Below are 25,476 nucleotides of genomic sequence, written 5' to 3' on the forward strand. Positions count from 1 at the left end.
TGGTATAACTGAGAATGCAGGAAATCCTACTTTCATTAGGGGTATGGCAACCCCATTTATCTCTGAAAGTAGGCTGCCTATCAACACAGCTTAATCCTTATTTATATATCTCAAATCTGTTTCACTGAACAGTAACTTGACATTTATTGATGCATCACATTCTTTACTCACTCACTGTTAAAGGAAATAATCCTTATTGGTCTTAGTGTGGTTTAGCTACCATATAGGGATATAATAATCCTTTCTCTGACGTCCTAGTGGATGCTGGGACTCCGTAAGGACCATGGGGAATAGCGGCTCCGCAGGAGACAGGGCACAAGAATAAAAGCTTTAGGATCAGGTGGTGTGCACTGGCTCCTCCCCCTATGACCCTCCTCCAAGCCTCAGTTAGATTTTTGTGCCCGAACGAGAAGGGTGCAGGCTAGGTGGCTCTCCTGAGCTGCTTAGAATAAAAGTTTATTTTAGGTTTTTTATTTTCAGTGAGTCCTGCTGGCAACAGGCTCACTGCATCGTGGGACTAAGGGGAGAAGAAACGGACTCACCTGCGTGCAGAGTGGATCGGGTTTCTTAGGCTACTGGACATTAGCTCCAGAGGGACGATCACAGGTTCAGCCTGGATGGGTCCCGGAGCCGCGCCGCCGGCCCCCTTACAGAGCCAGAAGAGCGAAGAGGTCCGGTGAAATCGGCGGCAGAAGACGATCCTGTCTTCAGACTAAGGTAGCGCACAGCACCGCAGCTGTGCGCCATTGCTCTCAGAACACTTCACACTCCGGTCACTGAGGGTGCAGGGCGCTGGGGGGGGGAGCGCCCTGAGACGCAATATAACAGATGATACCTTAGGTTGGCAAAAGAATACATCACATATAGCTCTTGGGCTATATGGATGTATTTTAACCCCTGCCATTATTACAGAAAAGAGCGGGAGATAAGGACGTCGTGAAGGGGCGGAGCCTATCTCCTCAGCACACAAGCGCCATTTTCCCTCACAGCTCCGCTGGAAGGACGGCTCCCTGACTCTCCCCTGAAGACTTGCTACAGAATCAGGGTAAAAAAAGAGAAGGGGGGGCACTATTGGCAGCTAAAAATTATATAAACAGCAGCTATAAGGGAATAACACTTATATAAGGTTATCCCTGTATATATATATATATATAGCGCTTGGTGTGTGCTGGCAGACTCTCCCTCTGTCTCTCCAAAGGGCTTGTGGGGTCCTGTCCTCTATCAGAGCATTCCCGGTGTGTGTGCTGTGTGTCGGTACGTGTGTGTCGACATGTATGAGGAGGAAAATGATGTGGAGGCGGAGCAATTGCCTGGGTTAGTGATGTCACCCCCTAGGGTGTCGACACCTGACTGGATGATCGTATTTAAAGAATTAAGTGATAATGTCAGCACTTTGCAAAAAACGGTTGATGACATGAGACAGCCGGCAAATCAATTAGTGCCTGTCCAGGCGTCTCAGACACCGTCAGGGGCCCTAAAACGCCCGTTACCTCAGTGGGTCGACACAGACCCAGACACAGATACTGAGTCTAGTGTCGACGGTGAGGAGACAAACGTAATGTCCAGTAGGGCCACACGTTACATGATCACGGCAATGAAGGAGGCATTGAACATTTCTGACACTACAAGTACCACAAAGAAGGGTATTATGTGGGGTGTGAAAAAACTACCAATAGTTTTCCCTGAGTCAGATGAGTTAAATGAGGTGTGATAAAGCGTGGGTTTCCCCCGACAAAAAACTGCTAATTTCTAAAAAATTATTGGCACTATATCCTTTCCCGTCAGAGGTTAGGACGCGTTGGGAAACACCCCCTAGGGTAGATAAGGCGCTCACACGTTTATCTAAACAAGTAGCGTTACCGTCTCCTGATACGGCCACCCTCAAGGAACCAGCAGATAGAAGGCTGGAAAATATTCTTAAAAGTATATACACACATACTGGTGTTATACTGCGACCAGCAATCGCTTCAGCCTGGATGTGCAGTGCTGGAGTCGCGTGGTCGGATTCCCTGACTGAAAATATTGATACCCTGGATAGGGACAATATACTGCTAACTATAGAGCATTTGAAGGATGCATTACTATATATGCGTGATGCACAGAGGGATATCTGCACCCTGGCATCAAGAGTAAGTGCTATGTCCATTTCTGCCAGAAGAGCGTTATGGACGCGACAGTGGTCAGGCGATGCGGATTCAAAACGACATATGGAAATATTGCCGTATAAAGGGGAGGAGTTATTTGGGGCTGGTCTATCGGACCTGGTGGCCACGGCAACGGCTGGAAAATCCACCTTTTTACCCCAGGTCACTTCACATCAGCAGAGAAAGACACCGTCTTTTCAAACTCAGTCCTTTCGTTCCCATAAGTACAAGCGAGCTAAAGGCCATTCCTTCCTGCCCCGGGGCAGAGGAAGGGGAAAAAGACTGCACCATGCAGCCGCTTCCCAGGAGCAGAAGCCCTCCCCTGCTTCTGCCAAGTCTTCAGCATGACGCTGGGGCTTTACAAGCAGACTCAGACATGGTGGGGGCCCGTCTCAAGAATTTCAACGCGCAGTGGGCTCACTCGCAAGTGGACCCCTGGATTCTACAGGTAGTATCGCAGGGGTACAAACTGGAATTCGAGGCGTTTCCCCCTCGCCGGTTCCTGAAGTCTGCTCTACCAAAGTCTCCCTCCGACAGGGAGGCAGTTTTGGAAGCCATTCACAAGCTGTATTCCCAGCAGGTGATAATCAAGGTACCCCTCCTACAACAGGGAAAGGGGTATTATTCCACGCTGTTTGTTGTACCGAAGCCGGACGGCTCGGTGAGACCAATTTTAAATCTGAAATCCTTGAACACTTACATAAAGAGGTTCAAATTCAAGATGGAATCACTCAGAGCGGTGATAGCAAACCTGGAAGAAGGGGACTATATGGGGTCTCTGGACATCAAAGATGCTTATCTCCACGTCCCAATGTACCCGTCTCACCAAGGGTACCTCAGGTTTGTAGTACAAAACTGTCATTATCAGTTTCAGACGCTGCCGTTTGGGTTGTCCACGGCACCTCGGGTCTTTACCAAGGTAATGGCCGAAATGATGATTCTTCTTCGAAGAAAAGGCATCTTAATTATCCCTTACTTGGACGATCTCCTGATAAGGGCAAGGTCCAGGGAACAGTTAGAAGTCGGAGTAGCACTATCTCAGGTAGTGTTACGTCAGCACGGGTGGATCCTAAATATTCCAAAATCGCAGCTGATTCCTACGACACGTCTACTGTTCCTAGGAATGATTCTGGACACAGTCCAGAAAAAGGTGTTTCTCCCGGAGGAGAAGGCCAGGGAGTTATCCGAGCTAGTTAGGAACCTCCTAAAACCAGGCCAGGTGTCAGTGCATCAGTGCACGAGGGTCCTGGGAAAAATGGTGGCTTCTTACGAAGCGATTCCATTCGGAAGATTCCATGCAAGAACTTTTCAGTGGGATCTGCTGGACAAATGGTCCGGATCGCATCTTCAGATGCATCAGCGGATAACCCTGTCGCCAAGGACAAGGGTGTCTCTTCTGTGGTGGCTGCAGAGTGCTCATCTACTAGAGGGCCGCAGATTTGGCATTCAGGATTGGATCCTGGTGACCACGGATGCAAGCCTGAGAGGCTGGGGTGCAGTCACACAGGGAAGAAATTTCCAGGGCTTGTGGTCAAGCATGGAAGCATCTCTTCATATAAACATTCTGGAACTAAGGGCCATTAACAATGCCCTAAGTCAAGCGAAACCCCTGCTTCAGGGTCAGGCGGTATTGATCCAATCGGACAACATCACGTCAGTCGCCCACGTAAACAGACAGGGCGGCACGAGAAGCAGGAGGGCAATGGCAGAAGCTGCAAGGATTCTTCGCTGGGCGGAAAATCATGTGATAGCACTGTCAGCAGTGTTCATTCCGGGAGTGGACAACTGGGAAGCAGACTTCCTCAGCAGACACGACCTCCACCCGGGAGAGTGGGGACTTCACCCAGAAGTCTTCCACCTGATAGTAAACCGTTGGGAAGAACCAAAGGTGGACATGATGGCGTCCCGTCTAAACAAAAAACTAGACAGATATTGCGCCGGGTCAAGGGACCCTCAGGCAATAGCGGTGGACGCCCTGGTAACGCCGTGGGTGTACCAGTCAGTGTATGTGTTCCCTCCTCTGCCTCTCATACCAAAGGTACTGAGAATCATAAGAAGGAGAGGAGTAAGAACTATACTCGTGGCTCCGGATTGGCCAAGAAGGACTTGGTACCCGGAACTTCAAGAGATGCTCACGGACGAACCGTGGCCTCTACCTCTGAGAAAGGACCTGCTCCAGCAGGGGCCTTGTCTGTTCCAAGACTTACCGCGGCTGCGTTTGACGGCATGGCGGTTGAACGCCGGATCCTGAGGGAAAAAGGCATTCCAGATGAAGTCATCCCTACCCTGGTCAAGGCCAGGAAGGACGTAACCGCAAAACATTATCACCGCATTTGGCGAAAATATGTTGCGTGGTGTGAGGCCAAGAAGGCCCCTACAGAGGAATTTCAACTGGGTCGTTTCCTCCATTTCCTGCAAACAGGACTATCTATGGGCCTAAAATTAGGGTCCATTAAGGTTCAAATTTCGGCCCTGTCGATTTTCTTCCAGAAAGAACTGGCTTCAATGATTGAAGTTCAGACATTTGTAAAAGGGGTACTGCATATACAGCCTCCTTTTGTGCCTCCAGTGGCACCTTGGGATCTCAATGTTGTGTTGAGGTTTCTAAAGTCACATTGGTTTGAACCACTCACCACTGTGGACTTCAAATATCTCACATGGAAGGTGACGATGCTGTTAGCCCTGGCTTCAGCCAGGCGTGTGTCAGAATTGGCGGCTTTATCATATAAAAGTCCTTACTTAATTTTTCATTCTGACAGGGCAGAATTGAGGAATCGTCCTCAATTTCTACCTAAGGTGGTTTCTGCATTTCACATGAACCAACCTATTGTGGTACCTGCGGCTACTAGGGACTTGGAGGACTCCAAGTTGCTTGACGTTGTCAGGGCCCTGAAAATATATGTTTCCAGGACGGCTGGAGTCAGAAAATCTGACTCGCTGTTTATCCTGTATGCACCCAACAAGCTGGGTGCTCCTGCTTCTAAGCAGACGATTGCTCGTTGGATTTGTAGTACAATTCAGCTTGCACATTCTGTGGCGGGCCTGCCACAGCCAAAATCGGTAAAAGACCATTCCACAAGGAAAGTGGGCTCATCTTGGGCGGCTGCCCGAGGGGTCTCGGCTTTACAACTTTGCCGAGCAGCTACTTGGTCAGGGGCAAACACGTTTGCAAAATTCTACAAATTTGATACCCTGGCTGAGGAGGACCTGGAGTTCTCTCATTCGGTGCTGCAGAGTCATCCGCACTCTCCCGCCCGTTTGGGAGCTTTGGTATAATCCCCATGGTCCTTACGGAGTCCCAGCATCCACTAGGACGTCAGAGAAAATAAGATTTTACTTACCGATAAATCTATTTCTCGTAGTCCGTAGTGGATGCTGGGCGCCCATCCCAAGTGCGGATTGTCTGCAATACTTGTATATAGTTATTGTTACAAAAATTCGGGTTATTATTGTTGTGAGCCATCTTTTCAGAGGCTCCTTTTCGTTTTATCATACTGTTAACTGGGTTCAGATCACAAGTTGTACGGTGTGATTGGTGTGGCTGGTATGAGTCTTACCCGGGATTCAATATCCTTCCTTATTATGTACGCTCGTCCGGGCACAGTATCCTAACTGAGGCTTGGAGGAGGGTCATAGGGGGAGGAGCCAGTGCACACCACCTGATCCTAAAGCTTTTATTCTTGTGCCCTGTCTCCTGCGGAGCCGCTATTCCCCATGGTCCTTACGGAGTCCCAGCATCCACTACGGACTACGAGAAATAGATTTATCGGTAAGTAAAATCTTATTTTTTTCTATATGTGTGGTAATAATACCATGATGATCAAGATGCAGTGGTTGGTAATATAGAATTATTTACTTTTATGACAATGTGTGCCATCCCACTATTGTAGATGAGAGGGGAGAAAGCCAGAAGAGTCAAGATGTATATATAAATTAGATGCAGAACCATCACATAGGAATAGGTCTATTAAATTAGAGTATTACACTGTAGCATATGTATTTCAGTGTGCTGTCTTATTAGTGGCTTTTATAGCTGTAAGCACTTCAGCTGCCAGCTGGCTTCTGAATGTTGCCAGTAAGTCTGCTACAATGTATTAGATTAAATGTATCAGCAAATTATGCTGCTGCTTCTCAGCTCCCAACTGTTACCAGTTGCATTTACAATGTATACAATTCGATGTTTCACTGGGGTATAAGGCTGCTTAGGTCTCACAGAATGTTATAGATCTGTGACAGTGTGTGCCACTGGGATACCTGATATTATTCCAATATATGATAGCTTATGCAGCATATAACTAGTGCCTATAGTAATACTTTTTAAATATGGTTGTTATATCCAAACGTATTATGATATATACTGCATATTCTTTTTATCTTTGATGTTTACACATAGAATCTAATCTGGCTCTTTTGGATAAAGGTAATTTGTATGTGCTAGTGTGAATATCCCACCTTCCCATATAAATGGACACACATAGCACAGAATATGTCTCAACTATCTGCTGACACTATTGATGTATACTGATGTAACTATTGTATCACTGTATATCATCTCCTGTATTGTATTACATAGTGCAGCTGAGCCTCTCACAAGTGGGAAATGACAATAGGCTTAGTACAATGATATATATTTCATAACATTAGACACGCACACACACGTGGACACGCTGTGCCCAACACGCGTGTTTCACTGCGCTATGGCAGCTTCGTCAGGGAGCAACACGGGCGCCTCCCGAAAACGGAAATAAATCGGATCTACATCGTCCAATCAGCGACTCAATTCGTGGTCACATGGATCCGCTACCCTATCGCTGCCTCATCGGGATCCAGACGTCACATGCAGCCGCCGGCCAATAGAGCGCAATCTTTGACCCCACATGACGCCGCTGTACAATCGCGGCGTTGACATATCAGTCAGGAAGTGTTCTATATAGTACTTTCAAAGAAGGGGATATTCCAACGCCATGCCCCTATCTCTGCATGTACTAAACAAACTACTTGCTAGTCAAAGTCGTCGTCCATCTGGAACTTTATTGTTTGAGATTTCCTAAGTCTCTCCCACATTGTTTATTGGCACTTAGTTGAAGATTGGCATATCTCATAGATTTTGGTAGTGGTATTACTATCTCTCATCCTATGATCATATCGAAATATGCATGTTCCAGGGCCCACTCTTTCTTTTAGAGCCCTATAATACATATAGATCGTATCTCTGTTTTAATGATTTAATCAATAGCCCCAGATTTACCTATACTCTCAACCTCTGTATAGGGATTATCCCACGAGGTATTTATTATTGAGAGAAAAGGGGTATATATATGATTCAGTGGGGTATAAGATTGAGCAATTAGAAATATCATAATATAAATACTGACTATTGGCAATATTTAGGCTTATGTAGTAATCTTGAGGAGATTCCATATAGAAGAAACACACGTGGACACGCTTTTTAAATCTTTATTCACATCTGTTTATTTTTCTTATCTCACGTACATGTTAGTTTGTGTCATTTTTAACCTCTATGTTTCACTGCAGTCCGGATCAATTATATTTATCTTCATTTTTAATGAATATCTAATAAAGGTTATTTTTTAAATAAAATCTATCTTTAGCCAGTGCGTCAACACTACAGATTATTTCTGTCTCTTCTTCCCCTCAAATTTGTATCTACAGACCATAAAGTATGACATGTGCAGTGACCAGACCGGAGGTTATAAATACTGATAAGAGGGAGATGTCAGGGAAAGCACAGTCTCTCCTGTGAACTGACCCCAGAATTGTATATTGTCCAAAATATAAATTATCTGTGGCCTGGGACCCTGACATGAAGTTGTAAAATGGGATTGCATTTCTTCATCAAAAGCAGATATTGCCAGGGGAGACTCTGTAAACAGACCAGGGAAGGGTGACCAAGTGTCCTGATTGGAATGCTCAAGAATCCTGTTTCCTGACTGTCATAAACCTCTAAAACTTCAAATCCACACCTCAAGGCTTTGGAAGATGTGACCCCCAGAGCCCAGACCTCACTCTCTTTGAAAGAGATTCATACAGTATGCCTTTGGGCTACACCCCCTGCCTGTTGCCAAGCACCAAGTATGTAAAAATAGTGTATGTTTAGGGTCCAGCAGGGAGGTAGTTAAAAATCCCAAGGGAGGGGGCTGATGGAGCTGAAGACTATATCTCTCTCGCATTGGGACACAAAGTGCATCTCTTGGGGACTCAACTTATATGTTGGAGATGACCTGAGTTATTCTGTGAAACTGCCCCACACCAGAATCCCCAAAGGTCGTTTGAGTAAGTGAGTTAGGGTATTTTTTATTTCTTTTCATTTGTTGAGATTGCTGTATTCTGTGTGTGTTTTAAAAATATTCTTAATCATCTTTGTAACCTTTTTGTAACTAAAGCTCTGAAGTATTCTTGAAATTAAATATCTAATTTTAATTTTTATTCTGTGATGCTTATGAACTCAGGGCCCGTGTGGCTCACGTCTACCTACTTTTCTAAGTATTGCAGTATGTGTGTGACAGGTAAAGCTAAAGACACATGCAACGTCCGTAATAAGTTGAAAAGTCTTTGCTGGTGCCAGCTAAGGTATTTAATTTATCCCGTGTGTCCAAAAGTGACCCCCACATCGCATGTGGCAATTCTCAAATTGGCATATTTGTGGAATTGGCCAGCAGCGTCGTGACACACAGCGTTGAGTATAACTTGATTTTCAGGCCCTCCTGTGAAAGCTAGCTGGTGCCCTGCTTGATGGGAAAACCTTTGTGATTTCAATACTGCACTTCTGGCAGCCATTTCCTTCCAACCCTTTGGGCGTCTCGTGCTTGGGCTGCTTTATGCTGCTGTGCTGGAGTTGTTTTATTGTAAAGAATGGTAGGCATTAACAAGTGCCACATTGCTTTGTTTAACATACCTTGTCCCAACATTGGGGGTAATTCCAAGTTGATCGCAGCAGGAAATTTTTTAGCAGTTGGGCAAAACCATGTGCACTGCAGGGGGGGCAGATATAACATTTGCAGAGAGCGTTAGATTTGGGTGTGGTGAGTTCAATCTGCAATCTAAATTGCAGTGTAAAAATAAAGCAGCAGGTATTTACCCTTCGCAGAAACAAAATAACCCACCCAAATCTTACTTTCTGCAAATGTTATATCTGCCCCCCCTGCAGTGCACATGGTTTTGCCCAACTGCTAAAAAATATCCTGCTGCGATCAACTTGGAATTACCCCCATTGTGGAGTGAGTCCTTTTCTTCTGTAATTAATGCCGTGGAGCAATACAAACTTCCTGTCTCCAGTGAGAATTAGCCATGAGAAAACATTGTGGCTAAATGCAGGTTGGTTCAGGTGTCTTTGTGATGCATGTCTAAAAGCCTTATATTTCACTGGTTGTGCCTTTGGACCATTATTTGGTTCTCTCAAGTTGTTGGGTCACAAACACTTGACTTGGAAGTTGTTGTTTTTTTCTGTTGGCTTCTTTTTTAACAAATTTCTTTCTGATTTGGCTGTCTTGCATACTGTTTTCGCTCTTGTATGTTGTTCACAAGCAAGGTTAACTGGCAACAAAACTGTGGCCTGGTAAATCAATTACTATTTGTCAGACATTTGTCTGGGAACAGTCCCTGGTCACAAGGGTATTGTGAGTTATTTTTCCAGATCAGTGAGTGCCTCTTGAATTGTGCAACCTAGTTCATTCATACTTTTACCAAATTTCAAATTATAATGTGTTGGCAGCCAGAGAAGTTTTATACACAAATTTGGTTGAGCGTACGTACCCTTCCTTAGATGCAGCTTTCGCACATTCCCATAGTTGGCAGGGTCTGCTAGATAGGAAGACAAAATTAGAGGATTGTATCATTTTTTAATCTGTTTCTCTTAGACCATCTGCGGGACACTGCACTAGTCACTCTCAGGGTTACGTGTGTTTCTGGTTTGAGTGTTTATTTGTTTAGACTCTTCTGTGGGCTCTGTTCAATTTAAAATGGATTCTGATTGATGTCTTAGGGGATGATGTGACGTAGAGGGAAGGGCTTAGATACAAACAAGTGTAGTTTGATGTGGAAGCTCCTTGCAGTCCCCACTACGCCCCATATTTAATAGTGTCCCCCAAAGTGACTAAGAAAAATAGTTTTAAAGGGAGTACCAAAATCATCATTGCTTTTCAGCTGACTTTGGATATGTGGAATGCATTTTGTGGCTCTGACATGCTGTTTTGTTATTCCAGGCCCTTAGCAGACGCAGAAAAGCTTCCCGTTCAAAGACACAGGAATGCAGAAAACCTAAAATCTCCTGAAAATGAAGCCTCTACCTTGGACCAAAAAATTCAAAAGCCCAGCAAAAAGGAGAAAAAGCAGCAAGAGTCTGAGAGAGTTAAGAAGAAAGAAAAAAAAGTGAGTTTAGGTTGTATATCCTCCCACATAATGCAAATGACCTCTTATCTGTTATAGCACCACCAAAATCAACATTTTTCTTTTTCTAATGAAGCCTTATAAATACTCTCGCACTTCTTTAGTATCGAGAAGATTTTGACTGGTTGAGTACTTAGTGATAAATGAAGTACATTTTTATATGCTAACAATCCATGTTTGTACCTTTTATTATTTAAACCTTGCTAAATTGCCTATGGGATGACAAGCAGTTTTCCATGCCATAGGAAATTGACCATGGGGGTAATTCCAAGTTGATCGCAGCAGGAATTTTGTTAGCAGTTGGGCAAAACCATGTGCACTGCAGGGGAGGCAGATTTAACATGTGCAGAGAGAGTTAGATTTGTGTGTGGTGTGTTCAATCTGCAATCTAATTTGCAGTGTAAAAATAAAGCAGCCAGTATTTACCCTGCACAGAAATAAAATAACCCACCCAAATCTAACTCTCTCTGCACATGTTATATCTGCCTCCCCTGCAGTGCACATGGTTTTGCCCAACTGCCAACAAAATTCCTGCTGCGATCAACTTGGAATTACCCCCCATATGACATAATTGTCTTTAGTAAAGAAGCATTACTAACAACTGGAGCATGAAACAGCAGAAACTGCATGCAACAGATTTATCACACACTTGGTTTTTGCAGCAGGTTCATGGACCAGCTCTTCACATACTGTACTGTATTGAAATGCATAAGTATATTCTGGAGAAGGGAGTAGGAGTACACTTGATCAGTACATCTGAGTTTGGACCATGGCTATGCATAACCAGTGAAGTAGTTCATTGCACAGTGTGTTTATTAAGTATAATAAAAGTTTTGTTAGCCAAATATTTACTGTGATATGCTTTTGGACACTAGAGGACGTAAATAAATAATGACTGGGTCCTAATGGGCTTACATTGCCATCCTGCTAGGGGCTTCATTTTACTGACTTGGGTTTCTTCTTTCTGTATATATTCAGCCATTATGGATACTATTGGTTACCAGATATGTTACAGCTGTAATTGTGAACTGTGCATTACTGTTAAACTCCTCCTATATACTGTAGGAACATTATTGATACTACCACTATATTGCAGGAACAGCAGAATCTTTAGGTATAATTTTATTTATTTTTTCCTCAGAAGCAATTTTGGTTGGGTTCCAGTTACAAGCCTACCTCCCCTGGTGGCGCCATTTTGAAATGTATAATAGGCTATAGGTGCTGTAGGTTTAATGTATTTAGATGTTTTATGTGCCTCAGGCGGCTGCGGCGATACTTGTTAACACCTGGTGTAGCGCCGGTGTATAGGAAGCCGCTGCAGTAGGGGTGGACATCGGAAGCACAGCATCTAATGATAGCTGGGCTTCCGCCATCTAAACTTTTGATGCAATGGTAACTAACCTTCGCATCAAATGAATTTGATGAAAAAGTATTCATATGACTTGCACATGGCAAAAAATCCTGCATGCGCAAAAGCAACCCGTGGCTGTTCACGATGTTTACCAGCTGATTTCATCGTATTCACATCTTTCGATGGCAGCTACCATCGGAAATCCGCCATCGAGTGGTGAAAACACTAACATCGGAAGAAAAACTTTGATGGTTGCAAACCATCGGAAACCGATGTCCGTCCCAGGCTGCAGGGCTAAGTGCCGACCGCTGGAGTCTGGGAGCTTGGCTTCAGGCGCCCTAGCAATATAGGGCTTTGTGTGTCACACTCTAGGGTTCTAGGAGAGCCATCTCCCTGTACCACTCATGCGGAGTGTGGCGCTGCAGGACTGTGGGTGCAGATCGCTGAGGACCAGGAGCTTAGATCCCAGCACCTCAGCGTTACAGGGAAGCACAGAGCCATTGAAGAGCTATGAGTGGCCACATGCTTGGGGTTGGGGAAAACCGTCCCCCAGACGGTAATGCAGCGAAGAGTGTCTGCCCACTCGGGGACAGGGAGAGCTAGCTAACAAAACACCCACCTCCCCAGCCCAGCAGGGAGTCACAGCAGCCGAGACAAGTGTCCCAGGCTGCAGGGCTATGCTGCCCCATGCATGTAGTAGGTCAGATATGCCAATCTGTATGTATGTATGTATGTGTATGTATGTATGTATATATATATATATATATATATATATATATATATATATATATATATATATGTATTTATATTACCAGAGAGGGAGCAGTGGCTAGTCTCCAGTCCTCCTGTGCTTACCTCCCCGCTCATAGTGCTGCTGCTGTACAGCTGTAAGCAGGCACAGACAGTGCGCAGTGGGAGAGGGGTTCACTACGGTATGCCGGCGGTCGGGCTCCCGGCGACCAGCATACCGGCGCCGGGAGCCCGACCGCCGGCTTACCGACAGTGTGGCGAGCACAAATGAGCCCCTTGCGGGCTCGCCACGCTACGGGCACGGTGGCGCGCCACGCTATTTTATTCTCCCTCCAGGGGGGGGGGTCGTGGACCCCCACGAGGGAAAATAAGTGTCGGTATGCCGGCTGTCGGGATCCCGGCGCCGGTATACTGTGCGCCGGGAATCCCGTCAGTCGGCATACTGAAGACCACCCGTGGGAGAGTGGTGCCATGATGGGTGCTGGTTCTGCCTTCCTGAGTGAGGTGACAGCTGGGCAACTGCAGCAGAAACTGTCACAGTGAAGCAGGGAACAGGAGCTGCTGAAGAAAACAAGCTGACTTCAGTGACAGGAGAGAGAGCATCCACTGGCCACCAACAGGAGCGTTTAGGGCAGAGTCTGGGGAGAGGCTACAAGTAGCAGCAGCTAGCAGAGTGAGCAGCTAAGAGAAACTAGGAACTGAACAGCTGCAGGGTGAGATCAAAGCAAGCACACTGCACCACTTACTTGTAACCAGAGTCTAGGGATAAGGCTGACACTACTGAGCATCTCAAACAAGGTCAGCCATTCTACATATGCCTACAGAGGCTTAACCACTTGCCTGGCATGGTCGCATCAGATGCGACCACACCAGGCAGTGTTTTATCTGACCAGTCAGATAAACAGTGTTAGCAGTGGCAGGCAAGAGAAACTCCCCTCCGCTGCTGCTCTCAGATTGCCTAGAAGGTCCCTAATAATTTTTCCTCTTCTTTTTTTAATTTTTTATTTTTTTTATTTTATTTTTTAGCTAAAATCATTTTGGATGAGGTTAATTTCACGTTCTTCACCTATTTCACTAATAAAAAAAAAACCCTACAATTTCGGAGCAGTTTTTTGGGGGAAAAGTTGTCAGTTAAGTGGTTAATACAAACCTCCATAAGTGGAAGAAATTAATTCTATAGCTGCTGACAACAGACTTTGTAACCAGCGCCATTTATTGGTTACATTGCTTGATAGTGGTTGTCTTTCTAAGCTACAAGACTCCGCAATGACATAGAGACTAGACTAATAGCCACTAACTTTTTTACAGTGCAGTACAAGTGGCAACACATAACCCTGCCTGTGCTATATTCAGACTTTTTAGGAAGATATGAGCAACTGCATTAGTGCATAGCACTAGAACTATAGATATTGCTAACTATAGATATTGAAAAGCAGTTAGCTTTTAATTATCACAGACTGTAATAGATGATTTGTGAATTAGTACCTGTATTGTATTTCTAAAGCAGTTGGTTATTTTACAACGTGTCAGCTAGCTTATAGGTGCCTGAAGGAGTGAGATGTTAAAACAATCTCTTGAGAGAGTAGCAAACTGGAGTATCAGCTTTTAGTGACTTGCTATTACACTAAAACCTTATATATTAGACTTATAGCTGTAGTTATTATGTAATCTTTCATTTGCGTAACCAGCCAGTACATGGTACCATTTAAAGTTATCCCGTTATAGAAAACTCAAAACTTTTTGTTGCTATGAAATGTTGTAGCAGTCTGTAACGAGAACCACTGGGATTTATTTTCTACCAAAATTTCTACAGCATCTTTATTTACCAGGAGACTATAAGGATTGTATGCTTATGGAGGAGCTAAGCAAATAAAGAAGGAAATATTTCATTTAACAGATACAGTTAATCTTTCAAGCTACTAAATATGACCACTTCAAACTCTACTGTCCTGCTTACAGACTTAAACATACCCGTGTATGTCTGCACGGTTATAGTTTTCCCAAAACTGTTTATTGTACTACATATAAGGGACATTGGGGCATATGTATTAACCTGGAGAAGTGACAAGCCAAGGTGATAACGCACCAGCCAATAATTACAGATTTGAAAAATGACATTTAGGAGCTGACTGGATGGTACGTTATCACCTTCCACTTATCACTGCTTTATCACTTCTCTATCTCTTCTCCAGACTTAATACATCTGACCCACTGGGCGGTATCATATTAGATGCGGTGAGTTGCCTCAGCTGAAGTTTTTCTCCTGGGCTATCCTATTAGATCCGTAAACTGGCAGTTATCAGGGATTTTGTGAAGCATTATCGCCTTTAAGGAGCCCCGTTATCGGACATAAACACATGGGTCCACAATGTTATCATGGATCCCATGTGTTATTGGCTGATAACAGGTGATTTACCACATGGTAATAACTATCTGGAATTTTATAGACTGATGGCGTTATTGGTCTAAAAAGCCTGTTATTGCCGTGTTGTAAATCACCACACCTAATAGAATACCGCCCATTGTGTAGGACATATATTTGTAATTAAGAATGTTGTACAAGTATGAGACAAAACTTTAATTGTTAAAGATTTCTTTAAATGGTCTTTCACTGACGTCGTAGTGGATGCTGGGTACTCCGTGAGGACCATGGGGAATAGACGGGCTCCGCAGGAGACTGGGCACTCTAAAAGAAAGATTAGGTACTATCTGGTGTGCACTGGCTCCTCCCTCTATGCCCCTCCTCCAGACCTCAGTTAGAATCTGTGCCCGGCCCGAGCTGGTTGCACACTAGGGGCTCTCCTGAGCTTCTAGAAAAAGAAAGTATTTGTTAGGTTTTTTATTTTCAGTGAGATCTGCTGGCAACAGACTCACTGCTACGAGGGACTGAGGGGAGAGAAGCGAACCTACCTGCTTGTAGCTAGCTTGGGCTTCTAAGGCTACTGGACACCATTAGCTCCAGAGGGATCGAACACAGGGCCCGACCTCGATCGTCCGGTCCCGGAGCCGCGCCGCCGTCCCCCTTGTAGAGCCAAAGACAGAAGAGAATCCTGAAAATCGGCGGCTGAAGACTTCGGTCTTCATTAAGGTAGCGCACTGCAGCTGTGCGCCATTGCTCCCATAGCACACCACACACTCCGGTCACTGATGGGTGCAGGGCGCTGGGGGGGAGGGGGGGCGCCCTGGGCAGCAATTACAGTACCTTACATGGCTAATTGACACATAATACAGCTTTTAAGCTGTATATGTGCATAATCCCCCGCCATTATACAGATAAATAAGCGGGAGAAGTCCGCCGAGAAAGGGGCGGGGCTATCCTCCTCAGCACACCGGCGCCATTTTCTCTTCACAGCTCCGCTGGAAGACAGCTCCCCAGGCTCTCCCCTGCAGTTTCCAGGCATCAAGGGTAAAAAAAGAGAGGGGGGGCACTAAATTTAGGCGCAAACTATATATAAAAGCAGCTATAGGGAAAATCGCTTTTGTTAGTGTAAATCCCTGATTATATAGCGCTGTGGTGTGTGCTGGCATACTCTCTCTCTGTCTCCCCAAAGGACTTTGTGGGGTCCTGTCCTCAGTCAGAGCATTCCCTGTGTGTGTGTGCGGTGTGTCGGTACGGCTGTGTCGACATGTTTGATGAGGACGCTTACGTGGAGGCGGAGCAGGTGCCGATAAGTGTGATGTCGCCCCCTTTGGGGCCGACACCTGAGTGGATGGATATGTGGAAGGTATTAACCGACAGTGTCAACTCCTTGCATAAAAGGTTCGATGACGCAGCTTTGGGACAGCCGGCATCTCAGCCCGCGCCTGCCCAGGCATCTCAGAGGCCATCAGGGGCTCAAAAACGCCCGCTACCTCAGATGGCAGACACAGATGTCGACACGGAGTCTGACTCCAGTGTCGATGAGGATGAGACAAATGTACAATCCACAAGGGCCATCCGATGTATGATTACGGCAATGAAAAATGTGTTGCACATTTCTGACATTAACCCGGTTACCACAAAAAAGGGTATTATGTTTGGGGAGAAAAAGCAGCCAGTGACTTTTCCCCCATCTGATGAGTTAAATGAATTGTTTGAAGAAGCGTGGTGTTCCCCAGATAAGAAACTAGTGATTTCTAAACGGTTACTAATGGCGTACCCTTTCCCGCCAACGGATAGGTTACGCTGGGAGACATCCCCTAGGGTGGACAAGGCGCTCACACGCTTATCAAAAAAGGTGGCACTGCCGTTTCAGGATACGGCCGCCTTAAAGGAGCCTGCAGATAGAAAGCAGGAGGCTATCCTGAAGTCTGTGTATACACACTCAGGTACTATACTGAGACCTGCTATTGCTTCAGCATGGATGTGTAGTGCTGCAACAGCATGGTCTGATTCCCTGTCAGATAACATTGATTCCCTTGACAGAGATACTATTTTGCTAACTATAGAGCATATTAAAGACGTAGTCTTATATATGAGAGATGCACAGAGGGACATTTGCCGGCTGGCATCTAGAATTAATGCAATGTCCATTTCTGCCAGGAGAGTATTATGGACTCGGCAGTGGACAGGTGATGCTGATTCTAATAGGCACATGGAAGTTTTGCCTTATAAGGGTGAGGAATTGTTTGGGGACGGTCTCTCGGACCTCGTGTCCACAGCAACAGCTGGGACGTCGACTTTTTTACCTCAGGTCCCCTCACAGCCTAAGAAAGCACCGTATTATCAAGTACAGTCCTTTCGGCCTCAGAAAGGCAAGCGGGTCAGAGGCGCGTCCTTTCTGCCCAGAGGCAGGGGTAGAGGGAAAAAGCTGCACCAGACAGCCAGTTCCCAGGAACAAATATCCTCCCCTGCTTCCACTAAGTCCACCGTATGACGCTGGGGCTCCACAGGTGGAGCCAGGTGCGGTGGGGGGCCGTCTCCGGAACTTCAGCGACCAGTGGGTTCGCTCACAGGTGGATCTCTGGGCTCTACAGGTATCTCAGGGATACATGCTGGAGTTCGAGACGTCTCCCCCTCGCCGTTACCTCAAATCAGCCTTGCCTGCTACTCCCAAGGAAAGGGAGGTAGTACTGGCGGCAATTCACAAGCTGTACCTCCAGCAGGTGATAATCAAAGTTCCTCTCCTTCAACAGGGACGAGGTTACTATTCCACAATGTTTGTGATACCGAAACCAGACGGTTCGGTGTGACCCATTCTAAAATTGAAATCCTTGAACACTTATATAAGGAAGTTCAAGTTCAAAATAGAATCGCTCAGGGCGGTTATTGCAAGCCTGGAAGAGGGGGATATTATGGTGTCACTGGACAACCTGTATGCTTACCTTCATGTCCCCATTTACCCACCTCACCAGGAGTACCTCAGGGTTGTGGTACAGAACTGCCATTACCAATTCCAGACGTTGCCGTTTGGTCTGTCCACGGCACCGATGGTGTGTTTCAAGGTAATGGCCAAAATGATGATACTCCTTCGAAAGAAGGGAGTTATAATTATCCCGTACTTGGACGATCTCCTTATAAAGGCGAGGTCCAAGGAGCAGTCGTTGATCGGAGTAGCACTATCTCAGGAAGTGCTACAACAGCACGGCTGGATTCTGAATATCCCAAAGTCGCAGCGGGTTCCTACGACGCATCTGCTGATATTGGGCATGTTTCTGGACACAGAACAGAAGAAGGTGTTTCTCCCGGAGGAGAAGGCCAAGGAGTTGTCATCTCTGGTCAGAGACCTCCTGAAACTAAAACAGGTGTCGGTGCACCATTGCACGCGATTCCTGGAAAAGATGGTAGCAGGATGGCGTTGGCAGTAGCCACAAGGATTCTCCGATGGGCGGAGTATCACGTGCTAACACTGTCAGCAGTGTTCATTCCGGGTGTGGAAAACTAGGAAGCAGACTTCCTCAGCAGGCACGACCTCCACCCGGGAGAGTGGGGACTTCATCCAGAAGTCTTCACGCAGATTGTGAACCGTTGGGAACGACCACAGGTGGACATGATGGCGTCCCGCCTCAACAAAAAGCTAAAAAAGTATTGTGCCAGTTCAAGAGACCCTCAGGCGATAGATGTGGACGCACTAGTGACACCGTGGGTGTACCAGTCGGTTTATGTGTTCCCTCCTCTTCCTCTCATACCCAAGGTACTGAGGATAGTAAGTAAGAGAGGAGTAAGAACTATACTCGTAGTTCCGGATTGGCCAAGAAGAACTTGGTACCCAGAACTACAAGAAATGATCTCGGAGGACCCATGGCCTCTGTCTCTCAGACAGGACCTGCTACTGCAGGGGCCCTGTCTGTTCCAAGACTTACCGCGGCTGCGTTTGAAGGCTTGGCGGTTGAACGCCGGATCCTAACGGAAAAGGGCGTTCCAGATGAAGTGATTCCTACGCTGTTAAAGGCTAGGAAAGACGCTGCCTGAAGTTCAGACGTTGTTAAGGGAGTGCTGTATATTCAGCCCCCTTTTGTGCCTCCAGGGGCACCTTGGGATCTAAACGTAGTGTTGGATTTCCTAAAATCACATTGTTTTGAGCCACTTCAGACCGTGGAGTTGAAGTATCTCACGTGGAAAGTGGTCATGTTTTTGGCCTTGGCTTCGGCTAGGCGTGTGTCAGAATTGGCGGCTTTGTCATGTAAAAGCCCTTATCTGATCTTCCATATGGACAGGGCAGATTTGAGGATTCGTCCCCAATTTCTCCCTAAGGTGGTATCAGCATTTCATTTGAACCAACCTATTGTGGTGCCTGCGGCTACTCGGGACTTGGAGGATTCCAAGTTGCTGGACGTAGTCGGGGCCCTGTAAATCTATGTTTCCAGGACGGCTAGAGTCAGAAATACTGACTCGCTGTTTATCCTGCATGCACCCAACAAGCTGGGTGCTCCTGCTTCTAAGCAGACTATTGCTCGCTGGATCTGTAGCACGATTCAACTTGCACATTCTGCGGCTGCACTGCCGCATCCTAAATCAGTAAAAGCCCATAACACGAGGAAGGGGGCTCTTCTTGGGCGGCTGCCCAAGGGGTCTCGGCATTACAACTTTGCCGAGCTGCTACCTGGTCGGGGTCAAACACGTTTGCAAAATTCTACAAGTTTGATACCCTGGCTGAGGAGGACCTTGAGTTTGCTCATGCAGTGCTGCAGAGTCATCCGCACTCTCCCGCCCGTTTGGGAGCTTTGGTATAATCCCCATGGTCCTTACGGAGTACCCAGCATCCACTAGGACGTCAGAGAAAATAAGAATTTACTCACCGGTAATTCTATTTCTCGTAGTCCATAGTGGATGCTGGGAGACCGTCCCAAGTGCGGATTTTCTGCAATACTTGTATATAGTTATTGCTTAACTAAAGGGTTATTGTTATGAGCCATCTGTTGAGTGAGGCTCAGTTGTTATTCATACTGTTAACTGGGTATAGTTATCACGAGTTGTACGGTGTGATTGGTGTGGCTGGTATGAGTCTTACCCTGGATTCCAAATCCTTTCCTTGTAGTGTCAGCTCTTCCGGGCACAGTTTCCCTAACTGAGGTCTGGAGGAGGGGCATAGAGGGAGGAGCCAGTGCACACCAGATAGTACCTAATCTTTCTTTTAGAGTGCCCAGTCTCCTGCGGAGCCCGTCTATTCCCCATGGTCCTTACGGAGTACCCAGCATCCATTACGGACTACGAGAAATAGAATTACCGGTGAGTAAATTCTTATTTTTTTCCTCCAGTTAAGTAATCTTACTGTTTGCTCTTCTTTGAAGAATTTGATGAGAGAGAGGACAGGTATAATGGTAATTTCATACACCTACATGTAGGGTACTATAAGGTTGCCTACATAATCGGGCTGTCCCAAGAAAGCCCCTTAGACTAATTTCAGCTTTTGTGAAGCTTTTGTGAATACTTCTGTATTAAATACCCCTAGGTGGTAAGAGGGGGCCTCTTTTACCACCTAGCACTTCCACTTTTGTGAGAGTGGTTCAGTGAGAACTAAGTGATCAGGAAAAAGAAGTTCTGTGGACTTGGACTGACCACTTTGGAACATGGGTGTCTGCTTACATTCTGCCATGCTGCCACAACATTTTGGTGTTTATTCACGAAGCCTATGCTTCTGATCGCGTTTATTCCCGATATTTAAAAGGGCAATATTTTTTACCAGGAAGACACAGCTTTAAAATATCGGGCATAAACCCGACCAGAAGCAAAAAACCACTTTGGTTGGAAATTTTCTCTTTCTACACCCTCACCACCCCCAAACAATCTTAGAGAATGGAAGCCAATTCCAGAACTGCAGGAGGCAAAGCTTTATTAAAAATCTGGAGCACTTGGGGCTGAGGACACGTGACTATAAAGGTTAGGAAGTAAATAATGATAATAATTTTATTTATATAGCGCTCTTTCTCCAATAGGACTCAAGGCGCTTAACTGATACATAGCATAATGTAGTACAGAAACAATGAAGTACAGAACAGCTTTTCATAAAATACAGAAGCATGTGGATACTGACGGGACATTATGGAAATGCTCGAGTAAACGGGAAAGTCTTGAGTCTGTTTTTGAAGGATTCTATAGTTGGGGCCTCTCGCACTGTGCGGGAAGTGAGTTCCATAGAGTCGGAGCCACATGACTAAAAGCTCGACCCCCTAGCCACATGACTAAAATACTGTTTTTAAACTTTATAAAGCTGTGTTGCTCAACTTGACATCCTCTCCAACTTTTTACTTTTCATTTGCTTTTTGTTGCATGTGGCAGAAAAGTAAAGGGAAAGAAGAGAAAACTAAACGCAAGAAATCTTCCCTGACCAGCGCAACAAGGGAAGAGGAGGAACTAGTGAAGAATGTAGAGGTCAAACAGGATGAAAAAGCTCCCACAGATGTGAGTGACTAGAGATAGTAATGTTAATGAATGTAGTTTAATAAGTTCCTGTTTCTTTAAAAGTAAGTTTTTGTTTTTTATTCTTTTGAGTTTACTTGCTACACCAACCTATTCTGTACATTACTGTTTTGCCTTTTTAGTGTTACTCTGCTCTCCCTTGCTCATTTACTGATTTATTTTTTTATTTATTTTTCCCAGGACATGGATTTCTGGCTATCAAGCTCACAGATTCCGCCACAAGTACAGGTCAGTGGATTGTGAAGGTAGTGACTTTTAATGTACATCCTTCAAGTTACCCTACATGCACAGTTAAATCACATACCCTCCAACATCTATGACCTGAAAACCGGTACAGATAAGCAAAGGGGGCATGTCCTCGCAGCTCTGCTATAGAAATCTATAGCAATCTAGAGACACTGCACCCGGTACAGCTTCTGTTTTGACCGGTACAGACCATAAAAAACGGTGCTGTACCGGCTAAAATGGTACAGCTGGAGGGTATGAATCATAATTTCTTTTTAAATAATATGAGTAACATTTATTACATTATTTATAATAATTGATCATCATTATTGGTCATTGCATTGATGTTATTAATTCATCAAGTGGCGTTTGATAGGGTATTTGGTCAGAATGTTGACAGTGGCGTATTCACATGATTCAAACTGTCGACGGACATGAGCTTGACATACTTAATCTGTCGGCATGCAAAATGTTGTCATTCTGCGCTTGCTGACATGTTGACATACATGTCACCATTCTGTATATCAACAAGTCGACCATGTCAACACAAATGTCCATGTGTTGTTTGTCGGCTTTTTGACCCAACCCTTTCATAGTACAATGTTTTTAATGAGGTAGGCAGATGTAGATGATGAATGGCTTGCTCCCTGGGAGTATGGGTGTATGAGAGATCTTATAGACCGTTTCTCTTGTAGGCTTAAGGTGCGCCGGGAAACAAAAATAAATAAATAAATGAGAATTTTCTGGTCCCAGTTAATTACAGTAGAATTTCACATTTGTAAATTTGCAGTGTTCTAAGCAAAACAAAGTGGATGAATATTTGTTTTATAAGAGACCTAAGACTGACATTTCTTGCTTAATACTGCTGTGTGTTGTCCTTATGAGACTGCTTTTGACAAACCTGTGAAGGCAGCATTACTAAATCAGATGAGAGGCTGCTTGGACACAAATCTTTGCAATTATGGGTTTGTTAAGGTTTCCTCTTTGGAGAGGATTCTTGAGACCATCTCTCCAGCCAGACTGCTTTTTTCTTCCTTGAGCAACCTGTGTGGGCTTACTTTGCCAGTCCTAGGTCAGGATCATCAGTAGCTACTGGTACTGACTCTTTCCAGTATGTCATGGGCAGGTACTCTAGTTGCTCCAGTTCCGGTGCTACAATGGAAACTGGGGTTTCCTATTCCATGCTCAGAATCCTAACTGCTTCTTCCAACAGATTCCGAATCTACATGACTTTAATATCTGGCTTTGCATAGATCATTTTCACACACAATCTCTCCAATCGGTGATCCACGGCATGGAGGCAAACTGTGGAGGCAAACTGTTTTTTGATGCATATCTTCACATTCCGATTTGACCAGGTCATCTCATACTCCACTGTTTTGCAGTCAAATCTGCTCAGTTTCCGTTCTAGGCTCATTTGTTATAGCCACAGCTCTGAGCATTTTCACGTAATTATGTCAGTGATGTCGAACTGGCTGTGTAAACTGAGCGATCGGGGCAGAAGGGACCTAGTCAGGGAGGTGACCAAGAACCCGATGGTCACTCTGTCAGAACTACAGCATTCCTCTGTGGAGAGAGGAGAACCTTTCAGAAGGATAACCATCTCTGCAGCAATCCACCAATCAGGCCTGTATGGTAGAGTGGCCAGACGGAAGCCACGCCTTAGTAAAAAGCACATGGCAGCCCGCCTGGAGTTGGCCAAAATGCACCTGAAGGACTCTCCAGAGTGCTCTTGACCTCAGACTGGGGCGACAGTTCATCTTTCAGCAGGACAATGACCCTAAGCACCCAGCCAAGATATCAAAGGAGTGGCTTCAAGACAACTCTGAATGTCCTTGAGTGGCCCAGCCAGAACCTAGACTTGAATCCGATTTTAACTTCTCTGGAGAGATCTGAAAATGGCTGTTTACTGATGCTTCCCATCCAACCTGATAGAGCTTGAGAGGTGCTGCAAAGAGGAATAGGCGAAACTGCCAAAGATAGGTGTGCCAAGCTTGTGGCATCATATTCAAAAAGACTTGAGGCTGTAATTGCTGCCAAAGGTACATCAACAAAGTATTGAGCAAAGGCTTTGAATACTTATGTACAGGTGATTTCTTAGTTTTTTATTTTTAATAAATTTGGAAAAATCTCTAAAAAAACAATAATGTTTTTCACGTTGTCTTTATGGGGTATTGTTTGTAGAATTTTGAGGGAAAAATGAATTTATTCAATTCTGGAATAAGGCTGTTACATTACAAAATGTGGAAAAAGTGAAGCGCTGTGAATACTTTCCAGATGCACTGTACTGTAAATCATTAGGGAGGCATATGAAGTGCGATGGCAGCGGCAGCCCTAATTCTTTCCTGGGCAGAGACCTTTCTTTGACACTTTTAGCAGTGTTCTTACGGGGTGTAGTACATTAAAAAGCAGACTTCTTCCGCAGAACTATGGGGCAGATGTATTAACCTGAAGAAGGTATAAGGAAGTGATAAACCAGTGATATGTGCAAGGTGATAAAGGCAACTGCCAATCCGCTCTAATTTGAAAATTAACAGTTAAGATCTAATTGGCTGGTGCCTTTATCACCTTGCACATATCACCGGTTTATCACTTCCTTATACCTTCTCCAGGTTAATACTTCTGGAAGAGTGGTCTCAATCCAGAGGTCTATCAACAGTTAGTTCGAAAATGGGGCCTTTCGCAGGTGGATCTCATGGCCTCTCAACAAAACTTCAAGGTTCCACAGTTTTGTGCGAGATAACGGGACCGACAGTGATTGACAGCACAACTAGGAGGGCGCAAGCAACTGCCTTTCCAGTTTGTGACATCAGTCAAGACTGATCAGGCATTGTGTTTTGTATACAAATCAGTCTGTAGATATATCTGTGAATCAATTGATCGGCAGATATATTTGCCAATGTTGTACCCAGCTTAAGATCACCACTTTTCCGGAACATTGCTAATTTGAACAGTGGCTTGCATAGCAAATTCAAGACTTCACTTCACTTTTTTTTTTTTTTTTTACACACAGTGGCTTTGTCATCCCTTAGACCCAGTTACACTTCAGCTTTCTTCAGTATACATGTGGAGAGATGGTTTGAACAGCTAATTTCTGGTCTGGATTTCGTTCGGACCGAAGTCCTATTCACTAGCTGGTAGATCATATTTTTGTGGTTTCTGAGTATCTGGAGAAAGCAAACATGGAAAGTGCGTGTTTATAGAAGTGGAGATGTTGCCCATAGCAACCAATCAATTTCTGTGTATTTATCTAGATGATGCTAGCTAGAATCTGGTTGCCAAGTGTGACATCTTCCCTTCTATAAACCCACACTTCAGTAACTACACCTCTCAGTCTCAACCGTTTTTGCGCCCATACCTTCTGGCTTAACACGTGAGTTAAACTATTTTACAGTTAACAGGGAAAAAGTTTCTTTCTCCATGTTAATGCCCGTAGACCAATGTATTCCTAATCCAGTTCTCAGGGCACCTTTAAAAGTGTATGTTTGTTCTTCATTCTATAGGGGACACAGGAATAACGCTTGGTACAGCCTGGAGAGGGAGTCCGGGAACCAAATAGTTCAGTCCCAGGCTCCCTCTTCTCTATACCCTCTCCCCCATCCACAGGCAGCTAGTTTTTAGTATGGTGCCTCCAAGGAGCGTGCACTGTTTTGAGGGGCTTTCCTTTTTTCTCTTACGTCCTAGAGGATGCTGGGGACTCCGTAAGGACCATGGGGTATAGACGGGCTCCGCAGGAGACATGGGCACCATAAAGAATTTTA

The 25,476-nt window shown here is 45.1% G+C and overlaps 1 protein-coding gene across 3 annotated transcripts in view; it reads left to right on the top strand.

The window, feature by feature from the left end:
* AP3D1 (adaptor related protein complex 3 subunit delta 1) overlaps positions 1 to 25,476 on the top strand; it is a 560,201-nt gene that overhangs the window by 351,525 nt on the left and 183,200 nt on the right. For all 3 annotated transcript variants that reach the window (XM_063914795.1, XM_063914794.1, XM_063914796.1), the window contains exons 22-24: positions 10,367 to 10,532; positions 21,350 to 21,472; positions 21,671 to 21,718. In XM_063914795.1, the coding sequence (XP_063770865.1) occupies positions 10,367 to 10,532; positions 21,350 to 21,472; positions 21,671 to 21,718 (337 nt within the window). The remainder of the gene's footprint in view (positions 1 to 10,366; positions 10,533 to 21,349; positions 21,473 to 21,670; positions 21,719 to 25,476) is intronic.

The sequence above is a fragment of the Pseudophryne corroboree genome, chromosome 1, assembly GCF_028390025.1.
Source record: "Pseudophryne corroboree isolate aPseCor3 chromosome 1, aPseCor3.hap2, whole genome shotgun sequence".
Taxonomy (NCBI): Eukaryota; Metazoa; Chordata; class Amphibia; order Anura; family Myobatrachidae; genus Pseudophryne; species Pseudophryne corroboree.